The following is a 23,031-nucleotide window of genomic DNA, read 5'->3' as shown; positions in this document are numbered from 1 at the left end:
GTCAATGAAGCAGAAGTAGATGCGTTTCTGGAATTCTGTTCCTTTTTCAATGAGCCAACAAATATTGACAATTTGATCTCTAGTTCCTCTGCCTTTTCTAAATCCAGCTTGAACATCTGGAAGTTCACAGTTCACATACTGTTGAAGCCTGGCTTGGAGAATTTTGAGCATTAATTTACTAGTGTATGCTTCCTGCCAATCTCACATGTCCTTAAGGCATCATTTTCATACTCCCACTCCATCATTTCTATAATTCATCTAGCTAGAACATTTTTCCCAACTCTTCAAACTTCTAAATTGCTTTAAGGAGAAAAGCCAGTATTGTATAGCTATTTAACATTACCGTGAGGGCACGGCACAGGACAGAATCCGCAGTCAACTTAATAATTTTTCTTTAAAAAGATAAATTTCAAGTGGAACAGTAGAGATAAAATTGCCTTCCCACCTGAAATAGCTAAAAACTAACAAAATATATGAAACAATAGTTTTCAAGACACTAGGCATCAGGTACTGAAGGACGCAATCCCTGAAAGACAAGAAGCAAATTAAGTGAGCCCTATGGTTTCCTGGGCTGTACCTTGCATTAAGAGTGTTTCAGACTGGCTCAGGTCGGAAGAACGCACATGGAACTCAGTGCAACTCCCTAATTTGAGGAGATAGAACTGAGAATCTGGGGGAACCAAGGTGGCTAGAGTTTGTAGGACATACTGCCAGAGAGAAGAGAGTTTCTGATAGAGAAGACTCAGAGAGATCTGCAGAGGGTCTGATCAGTGCATGCATATGAGAAAACAGCGATGCTCCAGAAAACAAAAACAAAAACACACATCTGAAAGGATTAGTGCCTGGCTCTCACATTAGGCTGGGAATTGTGTCTTTTCCCACCAGCCAGTCTGAAAAATACCATAATTCATGGGACATTAAATAGAGCAATCAGATGAGACTTGCTTCAGTAGTGTTCAATAATTACCCCTAGATTATATGCTTCTGCTCTAGTTCTTCCCTCAAAATAATCTTAAAAGGAAGATGGGGCTTCCTGGTGGTCATGGTTGAGACCCTGCCCTTCCGTGCAGGGGATTGGGTTTCCATCCCTGGTCAGGGAACTAAGATTCCACATGTCATGCAGTGTGGCAAAAAAAAAAAAAGAAAAGAAAAGTAACACCAAAGGTCTAAGAAGACATTTCTCCTTTTTATAAAGATCAAAATGTTTATTATTTTGTGTTACAAAAATGAAAAGAAATCCAATCAGATAATGAAGTAAACATATAGGGCAATAAATCTTTAAGAAATGATAAATTATTCTAAAAGAAATGAATCCTAGAATGTTTTCCCTTCAAGTCAGCCACTCTGTTGCTTAATAAACTTCTTATAAAATGATAAATATTTTATATTAGAAAATACGAAGTTATATTTCTGTATTGGAAAAGAATGTTCATGTCAGCCTTCTTTGTAATAGATAAAAACTAAAAATAACCCAATTGTCCCTAAATAGTTGAGAGGATGAAGAAACTAAGAAACTGTAGAATAGCCATCCAGGGGACACATCAATAGAGAGAGATGATCCCTGGATATATGTGCAATAACATGGATGAATCCCAAGATCAGTATGCTGACAGAAATAAGCAAAACAAAGCAAAAGTATGCATTTGTATGGTCCTGCGGATCTAAAACTCTAGAAAATGCATTGATAAATTGATACATAATAGCAGAAAGAAAGAGGTGGTTGCCTGGGGAGGAGAGGGAGGCACATGGGAGGGGAAAGTCGTAAAGGGATACACTGAAACCCATGCTGGTGCTCATTTTCATAATTGTGATGATTCTGTGGACGTACACAAATACTAAAGCTTAGCAAATTGGGTGCAACAGATATATGCAGTTCACTGTAGGTGAATCATAACTGAAGAAAACTATTTTAAAATTTAAGTGCAAAAGAGGAAACAGAGAGAAAGGGGAAGAGAATTCGAGTCTTGAAAACCTGTAGTCAGAACATTTTGGCTGAACTTGCAGCTGTGGTCTTGAGCAACTTAAGCTCTTTGAGCCTCATTTCCACACTGGGATAACAGCTGTGCCTACCTTGCAGTGTTATCATGAGACTTAGATTGGGAGAATGCATGCATACACTTACTACAGTTTCTGGTGCATAATAAATGCTCATTAAACATAAGTTGATCATGATGATGAAGATGAGGGATAAAAGGGGGTGGGAGTTAAAAGAGGAAGACAAAAGGGAGAAAAACCAAGAAGGAGCAAAAAGAGAGGAACAGAAACAAAGGAGTGATAATCAAGCAAATAGTTCATGGTAGTTGCTCAGTCATGTCCAGTTCTTCATGATCCCGTGGACTGTAGCCTGCCAGGCTCCTCTGTATTCTTCAAGCAAATAAGCAGATATTTTAAATTCCAAAAGTGACTGTAAAAATTGGTATTTCCCTAAACTCTTGCCTTCATTTCTCTGGTTAACTTCTCAGGTAGGAATCAGAGCCTTGAGTAATTTTGGAGTAAAATGTATTCACTGCAGTCTAAAATCTCCAACTGGCATTCAGGATAAAATTAGATTCTCCAGACTTTCACAGCGGCAGGTCCACCAAAAACTTCAAACAAAAAATAAGGATCAAATAGCACCATTGTAATTTCAGAACTTTTTCTAGTTGAACAGAGGGATATTATATAAGCTCCTTTTTCTTCTACTCTGAGCCAATTTTGTTATGGCTAAATACATAGAGGAGATCATTTTGTTTTTTCCCAAATGATAATTAATTTTTGGAATTGCCTTGCCCCACAAAGAGCCAAAAGCTGTAATAACACAATGTGATCCAAAAACCAAATCCCATCTCGCTGGAGCTTGGATTCCAAACCTTTGAAGACTATTAATTGTGCATGGAAAGCAGAGTAGAATTGAATGATAGAAGCTGTGAGGTGACAGAATGAGTAAGCACTCTTCTTCTCATTGACTAGCCATTTAGCCTTGGGGAAATCACTTAACCTCTCTGAGCCACAGTTTCCTCATCTGTTTAATGGGATTATTAACAATACCTATCTTATAAGATTGTTTGGGTGACAAATAGAGATAATATACATAAACACTCATTAAATATTAGTTTCTTTTCTCCTTCTCTTTCCTTAAAGCTTTGGTAATTGAGTAAATAGTATCTGCCAAAATAGAGCTTTGTATTTAAGGAAGGAAATAGGAATATAACAATTTTTTTTTTTTTTTTTTAAGCCAGGGCTTTCCTGGTGGCTCATTGGTAAACAGTCTGTCTGAAAATGCAGGAGACATGGGTTCGATCCCTGGTCTGGGAAGACCCCACATACTGCAGAGCAGCTAAGCCTGTGTGCCATAACTAAGGAGCTGTGCTCTAGAGCTCCAGAGTCACAACTGCTGAAGCCCACACACCCTAAGGCCCATGCTCCCCAACAAGGGAAGCCATCACAATGAGAAGCCCATGCTCTGCAAATAGAGAGTAGCCCCCATTAACCTCAACTAGAAAAAAAAAAAGCCTGCACAGCTCTGAAAACCAGCACAGCCATAAATAAATAAAATTACTAAAAAAAAAGAAGAAAAAAAAGGTGCAAGCCTTCATTCTCTAAACATGAGATTATCTACATAATCCCATGTATGCTGCTACAACATGTGACTAAAACTTTGAGCAGGCCATACTTTCATAGCAATATCAGTCTCCTATCAATTATTTATAAAATGGCGGCCACCTTGACTCGGATCGTTTTCAGGAAGCCAGATCCTCCTAGACCTTCACTTGTTGCCCAAAGCAAGAGAGTGAGCCTGGAGAGCATACACTTACTCCACCAGCATCCCCACGTTCCTCTTTGCTAACTGTTCTTTGCTGACAGCATATACTTCCTAGGCATGTCCAGCAATGTCAAATCGTTATCCTCTGGGAACAAATTTAACTTTTGAAAGTCACCAAGATGCATAATCTGGCTGGACATCGTTGTTTGAAAAGTGCAAGTGAAAGGGCTTCCCTGGTAGCTCAGCTAGTAAAGAATCCCCCTGCAATGCGGGTGAACCTGGTTGATTGCTGGGTTGGAAAGATCCCCTGGAGAAGGGATAGGCTACCCACTCCAGTATTCTTGGGCTTCCCTGGTGCCTGAGAAGGTAAAGAATCCACCTGCAATGTGGGAGACATAATCTGGCTGGATATCATTGTTTAGGAATCAAATATAGAAAAACTGCATTTGCAGACAAGGGGTGGGGGTTGGGGGGCATTTTTCAAAACTGGACTCTGAAGATTATTTACAGGGATCTGAGCTCAGTCATCAAAGAAGCAGGATCAAGATAAACACATAGTCCCTCAAGGTGACTACATTGAATTGACCAATAAGCATCATCAAGAGAAACATCATTCTTATATTAAAAAAAAATGTAGAAAAAAATCAAATTCTTTCCCTAAGAACTAGCTATTTGCCTGCTCATTGGTTAGGTTTTACTTCATACTTATACCGTGAGTCATCATTTGTGAACATCATTAACACAGATATGTCTTCCTCTGAATTATTATGAGATTAAAATATTGACTGGGGCTGCAGTCCCTTCTAGGAAATAACCAGAAAAGTCCATCCTCAACCCCAGTCAGACACAAACAGCACATCTACTTGTGGAATTTAAATGCAGTTTCAACAGATCTAAGTTAACAACTTATGATGAACTAAAAAACACTCATCATTCTTCCTCTAGTATTGGGAGGAAGGGGGACATCAAATGGAAACCATGGAGCTCAAACAAGCCAAACACAGTCAGACTGTCCCAGAGCATCATACACATACGAAATGTCCCTTTCCCTTACCTGATGCGGTCCAAGAAACAGCTGGGAAAGTCAGATCGGTTATCCCCACTCAGCACCCGTGCTGACCCCGTGTTCATGACAGCCTCATTCCTGGACCATGAGAAGAGTCAGAGCTCAGGAAGAGACAGGGAAGCCACTGTCGCTGGCCTGCGTACCCTTCACTGCGCTGCTTATACCAAGACTCGTAATTGCTAAATGTTCGATTTTGTGTGATTCGGGAAGTTTGGATCCTTTCTCTGAAAACTCTCTGCTCTCTTCCCTTCTTGTTCTGTGACTTCATAATGCCATGGGATTTTGAGAGCAATCAAATGGGTACAGACACTCCAGTATATACTACCCCTGTCAGCAGATGCGCAAGTCCCTGTAAGTTATCGTTGTGTAAAATTCTTCTTCCTCCTTCTTCTCTAAGAGGAAAATGATGCATTGTGACAATGTCCTAACATGAGGATGGTGCCTTCCAGCCTGGCACAATTCTTGGTGTCCAGCAGGTCCCCAGACAACAATTGTAGGGAAAAAATTCATTGTTTAGTTTATAAAATGCTTGTTTCAAGCAAGCAGAATATCGCTCCCCTTAACACTTTGTCAAGACATGGGAATCCTTCAGTCGTCATTCAGAGATTCCAGAATTTCTTACCTGTCTCCTCTGCCCATACAGAAATTGTCTCTTCCTGTCATAGGAGAGAGAAGACAACCAGTTGTTGGAAAGAGCCACGCATAACAAGGCTAGAATGGATTTTATAAATTAAGCCCAGTATGCCCACTAGAGTTAAAATTTACATGCACAGGTTGTATACAGGTGTCCTCGGTATCATTTTCTAATTATGAGAACTTGAAAATTTTACTTAAGCTCTATGAGCCTCAGTTTCTTCACCTGTAAAATGGCAATTAGGAATCCCATCTTGACCAGCTGCTTTGAAAAATCACAAGGGAAGACCATGTGTATAAAAATCAAGGTACCATCACCAAGTGGGTCTTTGATAATGCAATTTTTATTCTTTTTTCCTACTGGATACTCAGAATCCTAACCTTTTGACCAGAATGATATAGTGTCCTTCTGTAAGGGAAATGGGCTGAGGATCTTCCTATAGAAGGCTGAAATCTACCTGGGCAGACTGACACCTGGGGTCACTCTAGTATTGCAGCCCTTGAATGGTTCCCAACTGGCCTATTGAGCAGCTACTTCTAATACAAGATGGCAGGTATCATGCTGGGCTGTGAAGGTTGCCGTGGAGGAATGAGGCCGTATCCAGAAGCACCTGGAGGATATGCATGAAAGTTTCTCAGAGGAGAGGACACCTGAGCTAATGCTGTGAGAAGAGCAAGGCTTGGTCACATGCATGAGAGCTGAGAGAAACAGGACACTGGAAAAGCAAAGCACTAAAGGAACAAGAGAGCAGGGAAACAGCTGTGGGAGATAGCCAGTTTATAGTGCTGCTGCTGCTGCTAAGTCGCTTCAGTCGTGTCTGACTCTGTGCGACCCCAGGGACTGCAGCCTGCCAGGCTCCTCCATCCATGGGATTCTCCAGGCAAGAACACTGCAGTGGGTTGCCATTGCCTTCTCCGCAGTTTATAGTGAGGCTGGAACATATGTCAGGATTTGGACAGTGAAAAGGAATCTGATATATGACAGTCTTGAGAATTTTGCCATGCAGGAAGGAGAATATAATTTGAGAGACTAGAGAGCCATGGAAAGACTTCAAGTTAAGGAGTGACATGGTCAGATCTGAGTTTCAGAAATACTGGCTGGAAAATAACAGTGTGTATTCAGAGACTTCCCTTGTGGTCTAGGGATTAAGACTCTGAGATTCCACTGTGGGGGCCACAGGTTCAATCCCTGTTGGTGAACTAAGATCCCATGTGCCGTGTGGTGTGGCCAAAAAAAACCCAAAAAAACAAAAAAAAAACAGTAGTGTATATTCTGTAGGATTGGGAACTAGAAGCAAACAGCTGCTAGAAAACTGTTCCAAAACTGTAAGTGAGAACTAAAACAGAAACAGGATAGAAGGAGAAAGGTGGATAGATATGAGATTTATTGAGGAAATAGAATCTACAAGCTTAGGATGAGCAGACTGTGGAATATGGGGGAAAAGAAAAGCAGCAAAGATGAGACTAAGATTTTTGGCTTGAGAAATGGTGCCAATGGTTCCCCCAAGAATTGGAAAGAGAGTTTTGAGGAGGTGGTAATAGCTTATGGTGAATGATGTTGGATTCGTGATCTCCAAAGAAGATTTAGCTTCAGGACCAGGGACCAGGCTTGATCACTCAAGAGCTTTTGTGTAGCAGAGTTTTATTAAAGTGAAAAGGGGACAGAGAAAGCTTCTGACATAGACATCAGAAGGGGCACGGAGAGTGCCCACTCACTAGTCTTAGCAAGGCCTTATATACTTTCACCAGGCACACTCCCACAACATACATCTTAAATTAACAAGATTACAACTAACAATAGAAAGGTCTTACCAGACCCACAGGGGCTGCCCTTGTGGCCCAGCTGGTAAAGAATCCGCCTGCAATGCGGGAGACCTGGGTTCAATCCCTGGGTTGGGAAGATCGCCTGGAGAAGGGAAAGGCTACCCATTCCAGTATTCTGGCCTGGAGAATTCCGTGGACTGTATAGCCCATGGGGTCACAAAGAGTCGGACACAGCTGAGTGAATTTCACTTTAGAGCTTCCCTTGTAGCTCAGTTGGTAAAGAATCTGCCTGCAATGCAGGAGACCTGGGTTTGATGCCTGGGTCAGGAAGATCCCCTGGAGAAGGAAATGGCAACCCATTCCAGTATTCTTGCCTAGAGAATCCCATGGACAGAGGAGCCTGGCAGGCTACATGGGGTCACAAGAGTTGGACACAACTTAGTGACTAAACTACCACTACCAGACCCACTCCCACAATATACATTTTCAGATAACAAGATTAGTGAGAAGGTTCTTGTTAAGGAGAAACATGTCCTCAAGCAGGATACATTGTTGTCATACATCATTGGTACAGAGTGTAAGGGAAAGCATATCCTTGAGCAAGATGAGCTGTTTTGTTGTGCAATCATCAGCTCTGGGTTTAAAGAAAAAAAACATTTGTCCTTTTCTCCTCCTTGAGAACCCCAGACCCCTATCTCCTCCTTGAGAGCTTCAGACCCTTCTCTCCTCCTCGGGAACCCTGGACTTCTTATCAACCTACCTAGAAATTGACTCTCTCAGTGGTAAGGAAATGACGAGTTCAACTTGGGACCTGTTGAATTTGAGGATGGCCTGAGACCTCCAAATGGAGATGCTCAGCAAACATCCGTATAAAGAGACCTACTGGAATCCATGACTAGGAGAATGACCGGCCCACATTCCTGTTGAATCTGACCAGCTACCTTCTCTGTTTCCAGTACTTTGTCTTCACGGGGGTGCTGGCCATGGTGACCTGTGCGGTTTTCCTCCGACTCAACTCTGTCCTTAAGCTGGCTGTGCTCCTGATCATGATTGCCATCTACGCCCTGCTGACCGAGACCATCTATGCAGGCCTCTTTCTGCGCTACGACAACCTGAACCACAGCGGAGAGTAAGTGCCCACCACTGTGCTCAAAAAGAGCTCAACTTCTAGTGGGAAATGAAACCACTGGGAAAATGATTCAGGTAGAGTTATTGAAACTTAGAGACTGATTGAATATTGGCATATTTCTCATGCACTTTATGGATGACAAGTTTAGGCAAAGTTCCTAGCTTTCCATTTTATCATGTATATTCACTACAGATTAATTCATGAATTAAAGTTTGGACTAGACCATAGCTCAGGTCTCCCCAAATGTAATAATTTACAATTCCTTCAACTGTAACAGCTCCGAGATTTGTAAGGTCTGGTTGTCATTTTTCTGTAGCACTATTAATAATAGCAGACCCTGTGCATTGAGAAGTTGCTAAACTCCTTACATTGTGTTATTTTGAAATATGGAAAAATACAACAACAACAAAAATCTTAGCCTAGATTTCTTAGAGAACAGAGCCTGAGGCAAGCATGAAGTGCTAATCCAAACCCAGGACGGCAAAAGTGAGGGGAAAGGAAGTGAAGAAGGGAAGGATGGAAGGCAAATACAAGCCATATTATGCTGTCCAGATGAATCATGAAGCTGGGGCTTTGGAGGATGTCTGGAAGTATCTCTGGGTAGGCGACAAGGTAGGGAAAGTATCTCAGGAGGGATGGAATCTGTTGGTTCCTTCCCTCTCGTTTCTCCCATTAGTCTGTTTATACTCTGGACGTACTTCCTGGTGATATACTTCAGCCATTTCTACAGCCCTTAGGGAAACCAGCCCCCACACCTGCCTTAGGGAGCTCCACGGGAGCTGGAAGTGATGGAAGGAGCCAGACACCGAGCAGGAGGCTGATTGGCCTTGAGAGGTGGGAAGAACAGAGGTCTCTCTGAGACCAGAACACGTGGCCAACAGTCTGAGAAATAGAGAAGGAAAAGACAGTCCAAGAAGCCTCAGAAAATGTGCCTGAGACTAATAATGGGAACATTTATGATCCAACTGCTGGAAATAAACAATGCATACAATTAGTCATGTTTCCTTCTGCATTTTTAAAAGGATAAAGTGTTTTCAGATATTGTTGAAGTTCCCTTCCCTAGCATTGTTCTTTTATCCTCCTCCCAAGAGTCAACTTCTAATGCATTTAATGTATATCCTTCCCATCCATGTGTTTTATATTGGGTAGGCCAAAAAGGTCATTCTGATTTTTCCATAAACTGAAAAAATCAGACCAAACTTTTTGGCTAACCCAGTTTATGTGTGTATGTATATATATATATATATATATATATATATATATATGTATATATATACATTTTAAACACAGTATATATTTAGTTGTGTCTGTATTTTAAATTGTTTATAAAATTCTTATGCTATCATGTAATATTGTAGTTTTTAGATACATCTAGGTTCATATCTCGAAGAAGGCAATGGCAACCCACTCCAGTACTCTTGCCTGGAAAATCCCATGGATGGAGGAGCCTGGTAGGTTGCAGTCCATGGGGTCACAAAGAGTTGGACACGACTGAGCGACTTCACTTTCTCTTTTCACTTTCATGCATTGGAGAAGGAAATGGCAACCCACTCCACTGTTCTTGCCTGGAGAATCCCAGGGATGGTGGAGTCTGGTGGGCTGCGATCTACGGGGTCGCACAGAGTCGGACACGACTGAAGCGACTTAGCAGTAGCAGCAGCAGCAGGTTCATATCTACAGATTTAGCTCATTTTAGATAGAACATACCAAGATATATTTATCCTTTAACCTATAAAAACACTATTGATACTTCAGTGATCACCATTGAAAATATCTGTTTGGGTTCATATCTCAAAGCACACTTACTGGAATAGACGGTATCTGCATTTTCAACTTTTTAAGATCTTGCCAAATGGCTCTCCAACAAGTTTGGAACAGTTTCTCTCTTACAAGCAGTGGTCTCTGTAATTCTTATTCAGTTCCTTAGTGAGAATTTTATCTCATTATTTTCATTGGTAGTTCCTTCATCATGAATAAGTTTGTGCAGTTTTTTGTTGTTTATTGGCCATTTTCGGTAAACTTGCAGGTCATGTCTTTTGCCTGGTTTTCTATTAGGTGTTTTTGCCTTTTTCTCACTAGATTTGTAAAGGTTCTTTATATATTCTAGGTACTAATTTGTGCCTGTTATGTGAATGCAACATCCACTTTATATCCATTACCTTCTTTAACCCTCATGGCAACCGTCTGAGGAACACAGGCTCAGAGGTTAAATAATTACCTGGATGCACATGGCCAGTAGGTGGCGGATCCAGATCCAAACTCAGGTCTTTCTGGCTCAAAAGCCCATCTTTGTAAATATTGTAAACATGTCTTTCACATCAAGATGAAGAATCTCTCACCAAATGCCCAGGGTTCAAAGAAAGTCAAAATAGTTTCAAATTAGATTAAATGGTTAGTGGCAACAGATGTCCCACAGTTCAGTTGCTCAGTCATGTCCAGCTCTTTGCAGCCCCATGGACTGCAGCAGGCCAGGCCTCCCTGTCCATCACCAACTCCCAGAGTTTGCCCAAACTCATGTTCATTGAGTCTGTGATGCCATCCAACCCAACTCACCCTCTGTCACCCCCTTCTCCTCCCACCTTCAATCTTTCCCAGCATCAAGGTCTTTTCAAAAGAGTCAGCTCTTTGCATCAGGCAGCCAGAATATTGGAGTTTCAGCTTCAACATCAGTCCTTCCAATGGACACCCAGAACTGATGTCCCATGGCCAAGTAGAAACCAGCACAAAAGAGGACAAAAATATATATGAACAAAGTAGGCCATTTTTGTAGTAAAAATAAAAATTAAATCATCTAAAATCTATTCATTCAAAGGAAATTTAAAAAGTAGTAATGGAGCAAACCAGGGCTCTGGCGTCAGATCCAGACTCTGTTGCATTAGAAAGTCCCTTCCCACCTCTGAACCTCAGTTCACTCATCAGCAAAGTGAAGTAACTGTACTCTAGTGTAGGGCTGCATGAGACTCTGACGTGCCTGGCACGTTGTAGGTGTTCAGGATCTGTTCACTCCTATCCCGTCATTCCTTTTTAGGAGAAAGGTTTAGTTCTGAATTCTGTTTTGAGGTCTTAAGGAAAAACTTATTGTTAAATTATTAAGTAGGATTCTAAGAGTGTGCATAATCCCAAGTTCATTGCTGCTTTTCTCAGCTTCCTGACTCAAGGTTGATTGTCAGTTAGTCTTGTATTGATTCACACTCTGCTATCAACAGAATTAAATTAATAAGAAATGGAAGAGTCCATTCAGCCTTCCCTCTCGGCCATGTTTATAAATCAACGGGTCAGTAATCACTGTGGATCCATTTGACAGTCACTGTCTGCTCATGCTGTTGGAATTTAACCAATCCTGTAGGAGCTCGCATTGGTTTGGGGGCATTTCTGCTGATTGTTCCTGGGGAGTGGGTCCTGGGGAAAGTACAGAGAACCTAGCACAGGGCATCCTGGCTACGTCCACACTGAGATGACCCCCATACTCAGACTCTCTGTCTGCTCATGAGGCCCCCTCCATGACGACCCCCATCTCCATGGATGACACTGAGCCCAAAACAGGGGAGGCACCCTGACTGCCAGTATCTTATCAGTCCCTAGAAATTCATCCGCCTCAGCACCCCTAGTAAGGACGACTACATCGTGACACCTGTGAGTACAAGTTTAGGAGTCAAACCACCTGTCTTCAAATCCCAGCGCCTTCATCAACCAGCTGTGTGATCTTGAGAAAATGAATTAAAAGCGACTTAACCTCTGTAAGCCTTGATCTTCTCATCCGTGAAGTGGGGGTGATAATAGTTCCTATGTTGTAGGAATATACAAGAGATAAATTGTGATATTGGAAACTTAGCTCAAGGTCTGGCATAGAATAAGCACTTGATGAATACAAATAATTATTACAGTAAGTCCCCTACATATGAACAAGTTCCCTTCTGAGAACATTCATAAGTCCAATTTGTTGGTAGGTCCAACAAATAGATACCCAGCTAACACAATAGGCTAAATAATCAGTTCAGTTCAGTTGCTCAGTCGTGTCTGACTCTTTGCGACCCATGGACTGCAGCACGCCAGGCCTCCCTGTCCATCACCAACTCCCAGAGTTTACCCAAACTCATGTCCATTGAGTCAGTGATGTCATCCAGCCATCTCATCCTCTGTTGTCCCTTTCTCCTCCTGCCTTCAATCTTTCCCAGCATCAGGGTCTTTTCAAATGAGTCAGTTCTTTGCATCAGGTGCCCAAAGTATTGGAGTTTCAACTTCAACATCAGTCCTTCCAATGAACACTCAAGCCTGATCTCCTTTAGGGTGGACTGGTTGGATCTCCTTGCAGTCCAAGGTACTCTCAAGAGTCTTCTCCAACACCACAGTTCAAAAGCATCAATTCTTTGGCACTCAGCTTTCTTTATAGTCCAACTCTCACATCCATACATGACTACTGGAAAAACCGTAGCCTTGACTAGACGGGCCTTTGTTGGCAAATAATTCTATACTGTAATAGGTTTGTAATGTTTTTCAAGCAAATAATACATAGAAAACAAACACAAAAAATAAAGAAAACATGTTTAATCTTACAGTACAGTACCAGGTACATCACCACCGCTTTTACTCTTGCTTCCAGACATCCTGGTCTTCAAATAAAGATGCTGTACTTCTGTATACTGTATGTCACTGGACAATAGAGGATGCATGCAAGTACAATGTTGCCAGACTTGTGAACTAACTTGTGTGACTGGACATGTGAATGCATTTTTGCATCCTTGAAAGTTCACAGCTTGAAGGTTCAAGGGTAGGGGACTTACTGTGTTAGACATGACCTTTTCTATATTCTTTTCTACTATTCTTAGAAATATCCCTACTTTCGTCTCTGGACTGCTGTACCATACCTGATCTCCTAACCCACCCTTTTAAGCCATCCTCCTCAAAGCCATCTGGTCAACTCATTATCCTTCTTAAAATCCTTAGGGGTTCCTGGTTACCTCTCAAGAGAGAAAAGTTCAACTTGTTTGTCAAGAATTTCAAAACCCTCCTTGGAGTCCCATTGACTCCCCCAACCTTATCTCCTACAACGCCACAGGTCACTGTTTAGATCTTGCATTGCAGCCATGGGAAACCATATGCTGTTTCCCACATGAGCCTCTGCACTTTCTTCCCCTTGCCAACCATGCTCAAGACTGCCTCCTCCATGAAGCCGTCTCTGATCATTCCTCATTTTCTAATCTGTGCATATAATTTTTTATCATTGCACTTATCTCTGTCTGTTTCAATCATTAATTTCCATGTCCTCCTCCTCTGTTAGAATAGGAGCTTTTAAGGGCAAGGGCCATTACCCATGTTCATAATTTTGGCACTTAGTGGAGTATCTGGCAGCAGGTGCCCAATTAAATGTTTGTTGAATGAAATGAATGAGTGGCTGATGGAGATAGTAGTTCATTTGGAATCCTCTTACACCACTAGTTCACAGTAAGCTGTTTCATCTACCTACAGCCTATGATCTCCTGGGTGGCTCAGTAGCAAAGAATCCATCTGCCAATGCAGGAGACACAAGAGATGTGGGTTTGATCCTGAGAGTGGGAAGATCCCTGGAGAGGGCATGGCAACCCACTCCAATATTCTTGCCTGGGAAATTTCATGAACAGAGGAGCCTGGCAGGTTACAGTGCACAGGGCTGCGAAGAGTCACACACAGCTGAGCAACTGAGCACACATTCACACACCCGCAAACCATGTGCTCCCCATGCTGTCGGTAGAATTTGCTTCCGAACCCAAGTGTCATAACCTTTGCTATGGGCTTTGGTAGCTTCTGCAGATGCACAGATGAATACGATACTGCAAGGAGCTTGCCTACTAAATCACTTCAGTCGTGTCTGGCTCTTTGCGACCCTATGGATTATAGCCCTCCAGGCTCCTCTCTCCATGGGACTCTCTAGGCAAGAATACTGGAGTGGGTTACCATGCCCTCCTCCAGGGGATCTTCCTGACCCAGGAATTGAACCCACTGCCTCTTCTCCTGCATTGGCAGGGAGGTTCTTTACCACTGAGCCATCTGGGAAAAGGAGCTTAGAGGCAAGTAATTATAAGTAAGTGCATGTTAGAAAGCCGTGGTAGCTTACTGAAAAAGCATCATTGAGATGTGGATTGATACTCAGCTTTCACCATTCACTAGATTTGTGTCTCATTTAACATCTGAGGCTCAGTTTCTGCTTTACTAGAATAGGGAGAATAATATTTTAAGTGCTGCTGTGACGATTAAAGTAGGCAATGTACACAAAGTGTTATTAGAGGTATGACATAAAATCAGTGCTAAGCAAATGCAGTCATTAGTATGGCAACAGAATAAGAGATAAATTCAAACTGGCTGGTTTATTTTGGGTTTCACAAGGGGAAATGGGAACTAATTGCAGCATTAAAATTTGGCATCAGATGCGCAATGGCTAACGCTCTGACTTGGTGCCTGAGATGTGAATTCTCATCCTGGGACACAAATCAGCTATGTGACCTTGAGCAAGCATCTTATTCTTTCTGGGCCTTAGTCTTCAACCAGTAAATTGAAAGGCTTGCCAGGACCATTATATGATGTATGGCACATATAATATGGAATTTGATGGGTCCATTAAATTTATATCGTGCAGTATTTAATTACACAGAAGTATTTTCACATACATACTAAGTGCAAAAATATGTTACAAAGCAGTCTGAACCCTATGATTCTAAATTTGGAAACATAAATATATTTTTGCATGAAGGAAAAGGAAATGACATTGAGCTGATTCCAAAATACTAATCATTGTTTTCTCTGAGTGATCCGCTGAAGAACAATTTTTATTTTTTTTTATTTGTGAATTTGTATTAGCTTCCGAATTCACTACAGCTAGTATGAGTACTCTGTAATGATCAATGCTCAAATTAAATATTAATTTTATGAGGTATAAGATAAGATGGTCTCTGAAGATTGTGGTAGCCCTGAAGATCACATTATTCTACATGTGCTTTCACTTAATTATGTCCTTTTCTATGAGCATAGGGTGAGGATACTATCAATTCAGTAATTTTGTTAACACAAATAAATTCGTTCCAAATGTCCTTGGTTTCGTGTCTCTGCCACTTAATATCTGACAAAGCATTACAGTTTTGTACAAATTTCAGCCATTTGGCTCTCTTTGGAAGTTCTTCAAATAGTCATAGAAGTTACAAAGAAAAAAAAAGTCCTTTCAACTCACAATTCTTTTTGGATGTTCTTTGGCCTGGCTAACTTACTGTGCATTTTCTGTAGTCTCTACTCAGGCCATATTTTTTCCATCTGAAATACATCCTGAAGACTCAACAACCATTCATAATTTTCCTTTACTTTTCTTCCGAATGTGATCTAGTTATCTCTCTATTTTTAGTCAACCACTACTTTCATAATGATTTAAGATGTATTTACGTTTTCTCTTGAAGGTATGTTTTATGTGATACGTTGCTGAGCTTTAAAAATTCTTCTGCATCGCAAAGGAAAGCATGTCAGAAGTGCCAGTCAGAGCAGGCGTTCAGGCTGTATTCATGAGGAGCTGAACACAGGACGTGTCCCATTCAATCTAAGCCGTGTGAATGATGATTTTGTAAAATGCCACCACTAGGAGCAAGTTGATGTGCTGGGAGCTTTGAGGGATAAAGAGAGGGAGACATGGGCCACACACCATGCCAAGCATGTGTGTTGCCAAGATTTGGTCAATTATTTCTCACAATTAAGGGGGTAAATGCAACTAGAGTCCTTCCCAAGGCAACAAACTGAGGTTCAGAGGTATTGAGTAGCTTGTCCAAGGTCAAACCATTGGTCAGCAGCAGAGCTGAGATTGGAAGCTGGGTCTGCATGAGTACACCACTTTATTTTGTCAGGTGTCCGCAAGCTTGAAGGGCCAGAGAATTGTGACACGAAAAAAGGGTGCTGTTAGTATGTCCCTGTGCACAGCACTGTGGTGAGTATGACTGAGTGAATGAGTGAATCCTAGCCGCTAAGATTCTGGACAGCAATATATGACTTACAGTCCAGCTGTAAGCTGTACGGCTCAACCAGATCTGAGCACTCTCCTGCTGAGTCTGTGTGTGGCCTCAGACTGGATGTATGGTATTTATTTATCCTCCCTGCACTAGAGGCTTGTAAACCAGCTGTTAGCTAAGCAAGATCTGTGTCTCATATCTATAGACTCCCCTCCCCTCTTTTCCTCCCAAACTCTTCAGTTCAGTTCGGTTCAGTGGCTCAGTTGTGTCCAACTCTTTGCGACCCCATGGACTGCAGCACACCAGGCTTCCTTATCCATCACCAACTCCCAGAGTTTACTCAAACTAATGTTCATCGAGTTGGTGATACCATTTAGCCATCCCATCCTCTGTCATCCCCTTCTCCCGCCTTCAATCTTTCCCAGCATCAGGATCTTTTCAAATGAGTCAGCTCTTTGCATCAGGTGACCAAGGTATTGGAGTTTCAGCTTCAACATCAGTCCTTCCAATGAATATTCAAGACTGATTTCCTTTAGGATTGACTCTTATCAACCTTTAATATTCAGCTCTTGAGTCTTACCTGAATATCCAGCCTAGTTTACTTTCTCTTCCCTTATATGCCCATGGCAGCCAGAGTGTATCCTTACTATGGGTTATACCATGCTATGAAACCATCTGTCTAGTTCTTTCCTTTACTGAACTGTATTGAGGACAAAGGCAAGGTATCTTCTTCAGTTCTGTACCCTATCATGTGCCTGGTACACAGTAGATGGTCAATAATTATGTGTTTCACTGGGGCTACAGAAAAGAGATGTAATAATGAGTTTCATCTATTATTAGCATTTTATCTCCAAGGAAAAGCAGATGGAACTGGGAATTCATGACTCTGCATCTTGTTGCAGTCTACAGAGTTCCTCGGAGCCCTGAGTCCCCATGTGCACAGTATCTCCCCAAGAGAAAGCACATTTCCATTCCTGAGTCTCTGTTCTGCCTGGAGAGCCTGACTGGTTCTGGCCCTGTGTAAGCTGGGAGGGTCTTTTAGTGTAAGGCGAGGTGAAAAGCCAGCCTTGGCAGCTGAGTTCATGCTGTCATTGCCCTGAGCCCCATGCTCCTCCTGCTAGTCTCCAGGGAGAATAGAAAAGGGAAGGCTGGAGATGGCCTGGGTGCCGCCATATTTATGCCCATTCTACTCTCTGAGCACTGCATCTCATCTCTGATGGCCCTGTTGTGTCCCTTAACACATCAGAGTCAAGTTACCTCTGAATGAGTTATGAGTATGTGTATGCTTGTGGTTGGGAAGCTATAAAACAAAGGAGTAATGTGATCTGGTTTTGTTGTTGTTCAGTCACTAAGTCATGTCTGAGTCTGCGACCCCAAGGACTGCAGCATGCCAGATTCCTCTGTCCTTCACCATGTCCTGGAGTCTGCTCAAACTCATGTTCACTGAGTCAGTGATGCCATCAAACCACCTCGTCCTCTGTTGCCCTCTTTTCTTCTTGGTATTAAAAAAACAAAACTCTAGCAGCCATGCAGAAAAGATATTGTAAAGGAGAACAACAGTGCCTAAAATTGCAATAAGACTTTTAAATAAAAACCTAAGTGTGATTCTTAGAGCACTGAGAACAGGCACTGCCACATAGCAAGTACAATGTGCCTGTCTCTTAAATGGGACAACACTGAAGAAAGAGAATGTCTGTCTTCACATGGACCTTTGTGACAAGAAAGTGTAAGACCTCCTTGAAATTTAGAGAAAATCTTTTTGCAATAGAAGACATCATTATTAATGTGAATGCATTGTCTACATGCTAGACTCTGGAGTCTTCCGCCAGGTATGACCTACGTGACCTTGTGGCCTTGGGGGTCAACTGGTTTCCTATTTGCCTATGTGGAGGCCTTCAGAGAGCCCCTATCATATAGTGGGAGCTCAGAAAACAGCTGCTTCTTACTTTTTATCCCACTCCAGTCTGAATCTCAGTTTCATAATGGGTCTCCTTGAAGTCCCTTCATAGTTGTCAATAACCATGCCACTATTTGCATTTCTCCTCCTGACAGAGATTTCCTGGGGACCAAGGAAGCGTCGCTGCTGCTAATGGCCATGTTTCTTCTCGCCGTTTTCTACCATGGACAGCAGGTAATCTGACGTCTTCTTCTGACTGCCTGTGGTCACCTGGCATTTCCTGCTGCCATAAAACTGGCCTGGGGGCCCACCACTCATCTCTGCATAAATGACTTTGAGTAGCTTGCAGCAAGTGGCGATTCTTCTTTTTCTTCTTCTTTTATTTTCTTTTGTTTCTCCCCCCTCCCTTTTTTTTTTTTTTTTTTTTTTTTGCCCCTTGGCTGAGCCATGCATGGCTTGTGGGATCTTAGTTTCCTGACCAGGGTTTGAACCTAGGCCCCGGTAGTTAAAAGCACTGAGTCCTAATGATTGGACTGCCAGGGAATTCCCAGCAAGTTGTGATTCTTAACAAAACAATTCCTAGTATGGAACACTTAATAAAAAACTAAGTTGGAGATGATTTGGAGAGCAATATGGTTTTCATTCCCTTTAGGTGTATCTCCTTCAATGAAATGATTATAAGGGGGAAAAAAAAAAAAACAGAGCTTTCAATTTCTGGCTGAGGCCAACTGGGATCTCTCCCAGTTCTGTTGCCTGGATAAAACTATTACTATGGAAGTTGACCTGATGGGACAGTGGTAAAGAATCTTTCTGTCAATGTAGATGACCCAGGTTCGATCCCTGGGTCAGGAAGATTCCCCTGGAGAAGGAAATGGCAACGCACTCAAATATTCTTGCCTGGGAGATCCCATGGACAGAGGAGCCTGGCAGGCTACAGTCCATGGGGTCACAAGGGGTCTGACACAACCTGGCAACTAAACAATAACAATGGAAATTGTGTAATTCAGGTTTGGGGATTTTTGTGTTTTGGCTTTTTTTTAATTTTTATTTTCTATTGGAGTATGGTTGAGTTAAAATGTTATATTAGTTTCAAATGTACAGCAAAGTGATTCAGTTATATATGTATCTATTCTTTTTCAAAATCTTTTCCCATTTAGGTTATTGCAGAGTATTGAATTCAGATAGTAAAGAATCTGCCTGCAACTCGGGAGACACAGGTTCAATCCCTGGGTTGGAAAGATCCTCTGGAGAAGGAAATGGCAACCCACTCCAAAATTCTTGCCTGGAGAATCCTGTGGACAGAGGAGCCTGGTAGGCTACAGTCCATAGGATCTCAGAGTCAGACATGGCTGAGCAACTAACACACACACACAACACGCACAGAGTATGGAGCAAGGTTCCCTGTGCTATACAATTGTTGTTTATTTGCTAAATTGTGTCTGACCCTTTTGCGATTCCATGGATTGTATAGCCCGCCAGGCTCCTCTGTCCACAGGCTTTTTCAGGCAAGGATACTGGAACAGGTTGCTGTTTCCTTCTTCCTTGTTGGCTATCTATTTTAAATATAGGTATGTGTACATGCCAGCTGGGTGGTGCTAGTGGTAAAGAACCCACCTGCCAATGCAGGAGACATAAGAGACGTGGGTTCGATTCCTGAGTCGGGAAGATCCTCTGGAGGAAGGCATGGCAACGGAGTCCAGTATTCTTGCCTGGAGAATCCTATGGACAGAGGAGCCTGGAAAACTACAGTCCACAGGGTCCCACAGAGTAGGATACGGCTGAAACAACATAGCATGCACGCTCACAGGCACATGTCTATTCCAAACGCCCAATCCGGCTTGAGGACCATCCTAACCAAGGTTCCAATCCCACCCTGCCTCTAAGAAGTTTGTGGCCTTCTCCCTGACTCTCTGTTTCCTCCTCTTTAAAGTAAGACAGTAATTCCTGACTAGGGCTGTTTTGAAGAATCATTTGAGATGATTGTATGTAGCATTTTGAGCACTGCCTTTCAGAGATAGAGGAGGCACTTCATCATTGATTTGTCCTGAGTAGATAAAGTGCCTATAGTATTGATGCCACTTCCCTGTCTGCCAGGATCTGGGGCGGGCACCATGGATAGCCTCGTACAAAACCCCACCCCCAGCCCCAAGGCTTCCTGTCTCCTGGAGGAGAGTGGACACTAAATAATGCGATGTGGGATGTGCTATGCGTGGACCAGCCTTGTCCAAGGACCTCAGGAGTCAGAGATGCAGGAAATTATTCTGCATGGAGCATCATACCAGGCCTCATCCAAGAGATGTCACCTGTTCTCCACAACTGGTAGGATTTCTCCACGCAGACTCAGACCATGAACGCAGCAACACTCATCACTTTCTGCTAGAGCCAGGACGTCTGCTTCACTGCTGTGCTCTGGATCCCAGTCCATCTCTCTGTGCGTGTACTTCAAAAAAATAAAAGTAACCAGGAAAGGAAAAAAACAAGAAGACTATCAGCCAGAGCAGAAATAGAAACATACCACTGAGAAATCACCATGGAGACAGGGAGGTAATGAATCCTGAGAAACCAGGGATGAAACAGCCAAAAGCCCCAGGAAGCTAGAGATACATACATAAAGTTATTTGTAATAAAGCGGGATGGTAACATGTTGTTTAGTCACTAAGTCGTGTCTGACTCTTTTGTGACCCCATGGACTATAGCCCACCAGGCTCCTCTGTCCATGGATTTCCCAGGCAAGAAAACTGGAGTAGGTTGCCAGGGGATCTTCCCAACCCAGCAATCAAAATGGCATCCCCTGCTTGGCAGGTGTGTTCTTCACCACTGAACCACCTGGGAAGCCTGATGGTAAAACGTGCTTGGGGGACAAAGGCAATAAAACTAAACTTGGCAATTGAAGGAAAGAAGGCAAGAGTCAACACGTCCGTCACCTGAATTATCAAACCATCTCAACAACCTGAATGGTCGTTACGATGGATCCTGTTTTACAGATTGAAGGAAGTCAGGCTGCTGAGCTAGAAAGTGAGAGAACTAGAATTCAACCCCAGATCAGTCTCCAGAGCCCACCTTTCCACTTTCTCGATCGGGGGAAAAACAAAAAGCACTGTCTGTGTATCTTCACAGCACCAAGGGCATTCCGTCCCGCAATATGACCTTACCTTGCTTTTCAGTTTCAGCTGGAACGCTAAGCCAAAGGTCAAAGTCTGGCCATCGGCAGTATCCCCCGACTTAGGTCTTTCTGGTTTTCTGTGAGAGCTGGGATCATGTCCTCCATGTCCTGATGACTTCTAGTACAGGGGAGAAATTCTTCATCTGACATGCAAATGACAATCAGACAAGGCAATCCTATAGAAAAGTGTACGTATACTCCATCACATGGGTTTTAAACTGACACATGAGAAATTCTCAGAGATGGCTAAGAGAAAGTTCAGAAGTGGGGTCGGGGCTCATTCTAGAATAGGAAAGCTGTTTCTATCTTCCCTGTCACCTTAAGGATTACTCTGTGCCTCTTAGTGCCTCCTCAAAGCTCTTCTGAAATTCTGATTCAGTTTATTCTATTCTCCATTGGTCCTGCAAAAGCAGATAACCTCATCTCATGAAGAATATGAATAAAGTAAGAGCAAGTAAGTGAATAATGAGGGCCTGAGTACTTAAGTTATATCTGATTGTTTTCTTTTTTATTTTTAACCTTCAGAAGGTTTTTTAAGAGATTTTTTTTGATGTGGACCATTTTTAAAGTCTTTATTGAATTTGCTACACTACTGTTTCTGTTTCATGCTTTGGTTTTTTTGGCTGCAAGTCATGTGGGATCTTAGTTCCCCGACCAGGGATTAAACCTGCACCCCTTGCATTGGAAAGCAGTCTTAACCCATGGACCACCAAGGAAGTCCCTCAAAAGGTTTTAAAATGACATAGCTGCATCCCATAACTGTAGCAGTTACAAATGTAACCTTTGGAGTGGGGTAGATATTATTCAAACCCCAACTCTGCCATTCAATAGATAAGTGACATTCAGTCATGTATCCAACTTTCTGTATCTCCATTTTCTCACCTATAAAGTGGGTATGATAGTAACAGTTTCTGTTTTTTTGTAGAGTTTAAAAAAAAAAAAACTGTAGTATTGTAGTATTTGTAGTATTGGTTTTTTGTAGGGTTTTTTTGTAGTATTATATGAGAATATAATTATAATACACCTCTCCCAGTGATTTGCACTTGGAGTAAGTGCTCAAACATCATGAGCTATTAATATTTTACTTTGGAAGCAAGAGTCGGAGACAAACAGAAAGTGTTATTATCCATCTGGTCGCAAGGCAGCAGCAGAGACTCAAGTCACTTGAGGTCACAAAGTCACAAAGGAGAACCAGACAGAAACAGGGATGCAAATGCTCCAACTTCTCGGTCCATGCCCTCTCCACCACGTGGTGCTGCCTATCTGTTAGAGGATACCTTTCTGCAGAACTGCATCACCTCAAGCATCATTTCATGACGCCCATCAGAGTCCTGTTCATCCGGATCAAGTCCGTCCACTCCGGGCTCTGCTACTGGCTTCCACTGTGTTCCCTGGTGACTCAGAGGCCCCCTATTTTTATTAAAGCCTGAATAATCCCCACTGATGCCTGGTACACAGCAGCATCCCAGTGGGAGCATGTGTAATTGTACATCTCCAGAGTGACGGAGGCGGTTATGTAACCGAATAATTGGGACTCTCATCCTGCACATATGTGAAAGCAATACGCCAAACACTTCCTCCTCCTCCGAGGCAGGTGAACATCCCGAATGTTGGACAGAAGCGAGCAGACAACCAGGTGCCTCCCACCTCGTGCCTGATTCACTGCAGCCCTGAGGTTT

General features: G+C 42.5%; 1 protein-coding gene across 3 annotated transcripts in view; it reads left to right on the top strand.

Moving 5' to 3' along the window:
- Positions 1-23,031, top strand: part of ADCY8 (adenylate cyclase 8) — a 230,417-nt gene that overhangs the window by 184,794 nt on the left and 22,592 nt on the right. For all 3 annotated transcript variants that reach the window (XM_025265512.2, XM_025265515.2, XM_025265513.2), the window contains 2 exons: positions 8,162-8,334; positions 18,345-18,423. In XM_025265512.2, coding sequence (XP_025121297.1) covers positions 8,162-8,334; positions 18,345-18,423 — 252 coding nt within the window. The remainder of the gene's footprint in view (positions 1-8,161; positions 8,335-18,344; positions 18,424-23,031) is intronic.

Source organism: Bubalus bubalis, chromosome 15 (assembly GCF_019923935.1).
Source record: "Bubalus bubalis isolate 160015118507 breed Murrah chromosome 15, NDDB_SH_1, whole genome shotgun sequence".
NCBI lineage: Eukaryota > Metazoa > Chordata > Mammalia > Artiodactyla > Bovidae > Bubalus > Bubalus bubalis.
Note: the sequence above shows the minus strand (reverse complement) of the source record. Positions and strands in the feature narration are given on the sequence as shown.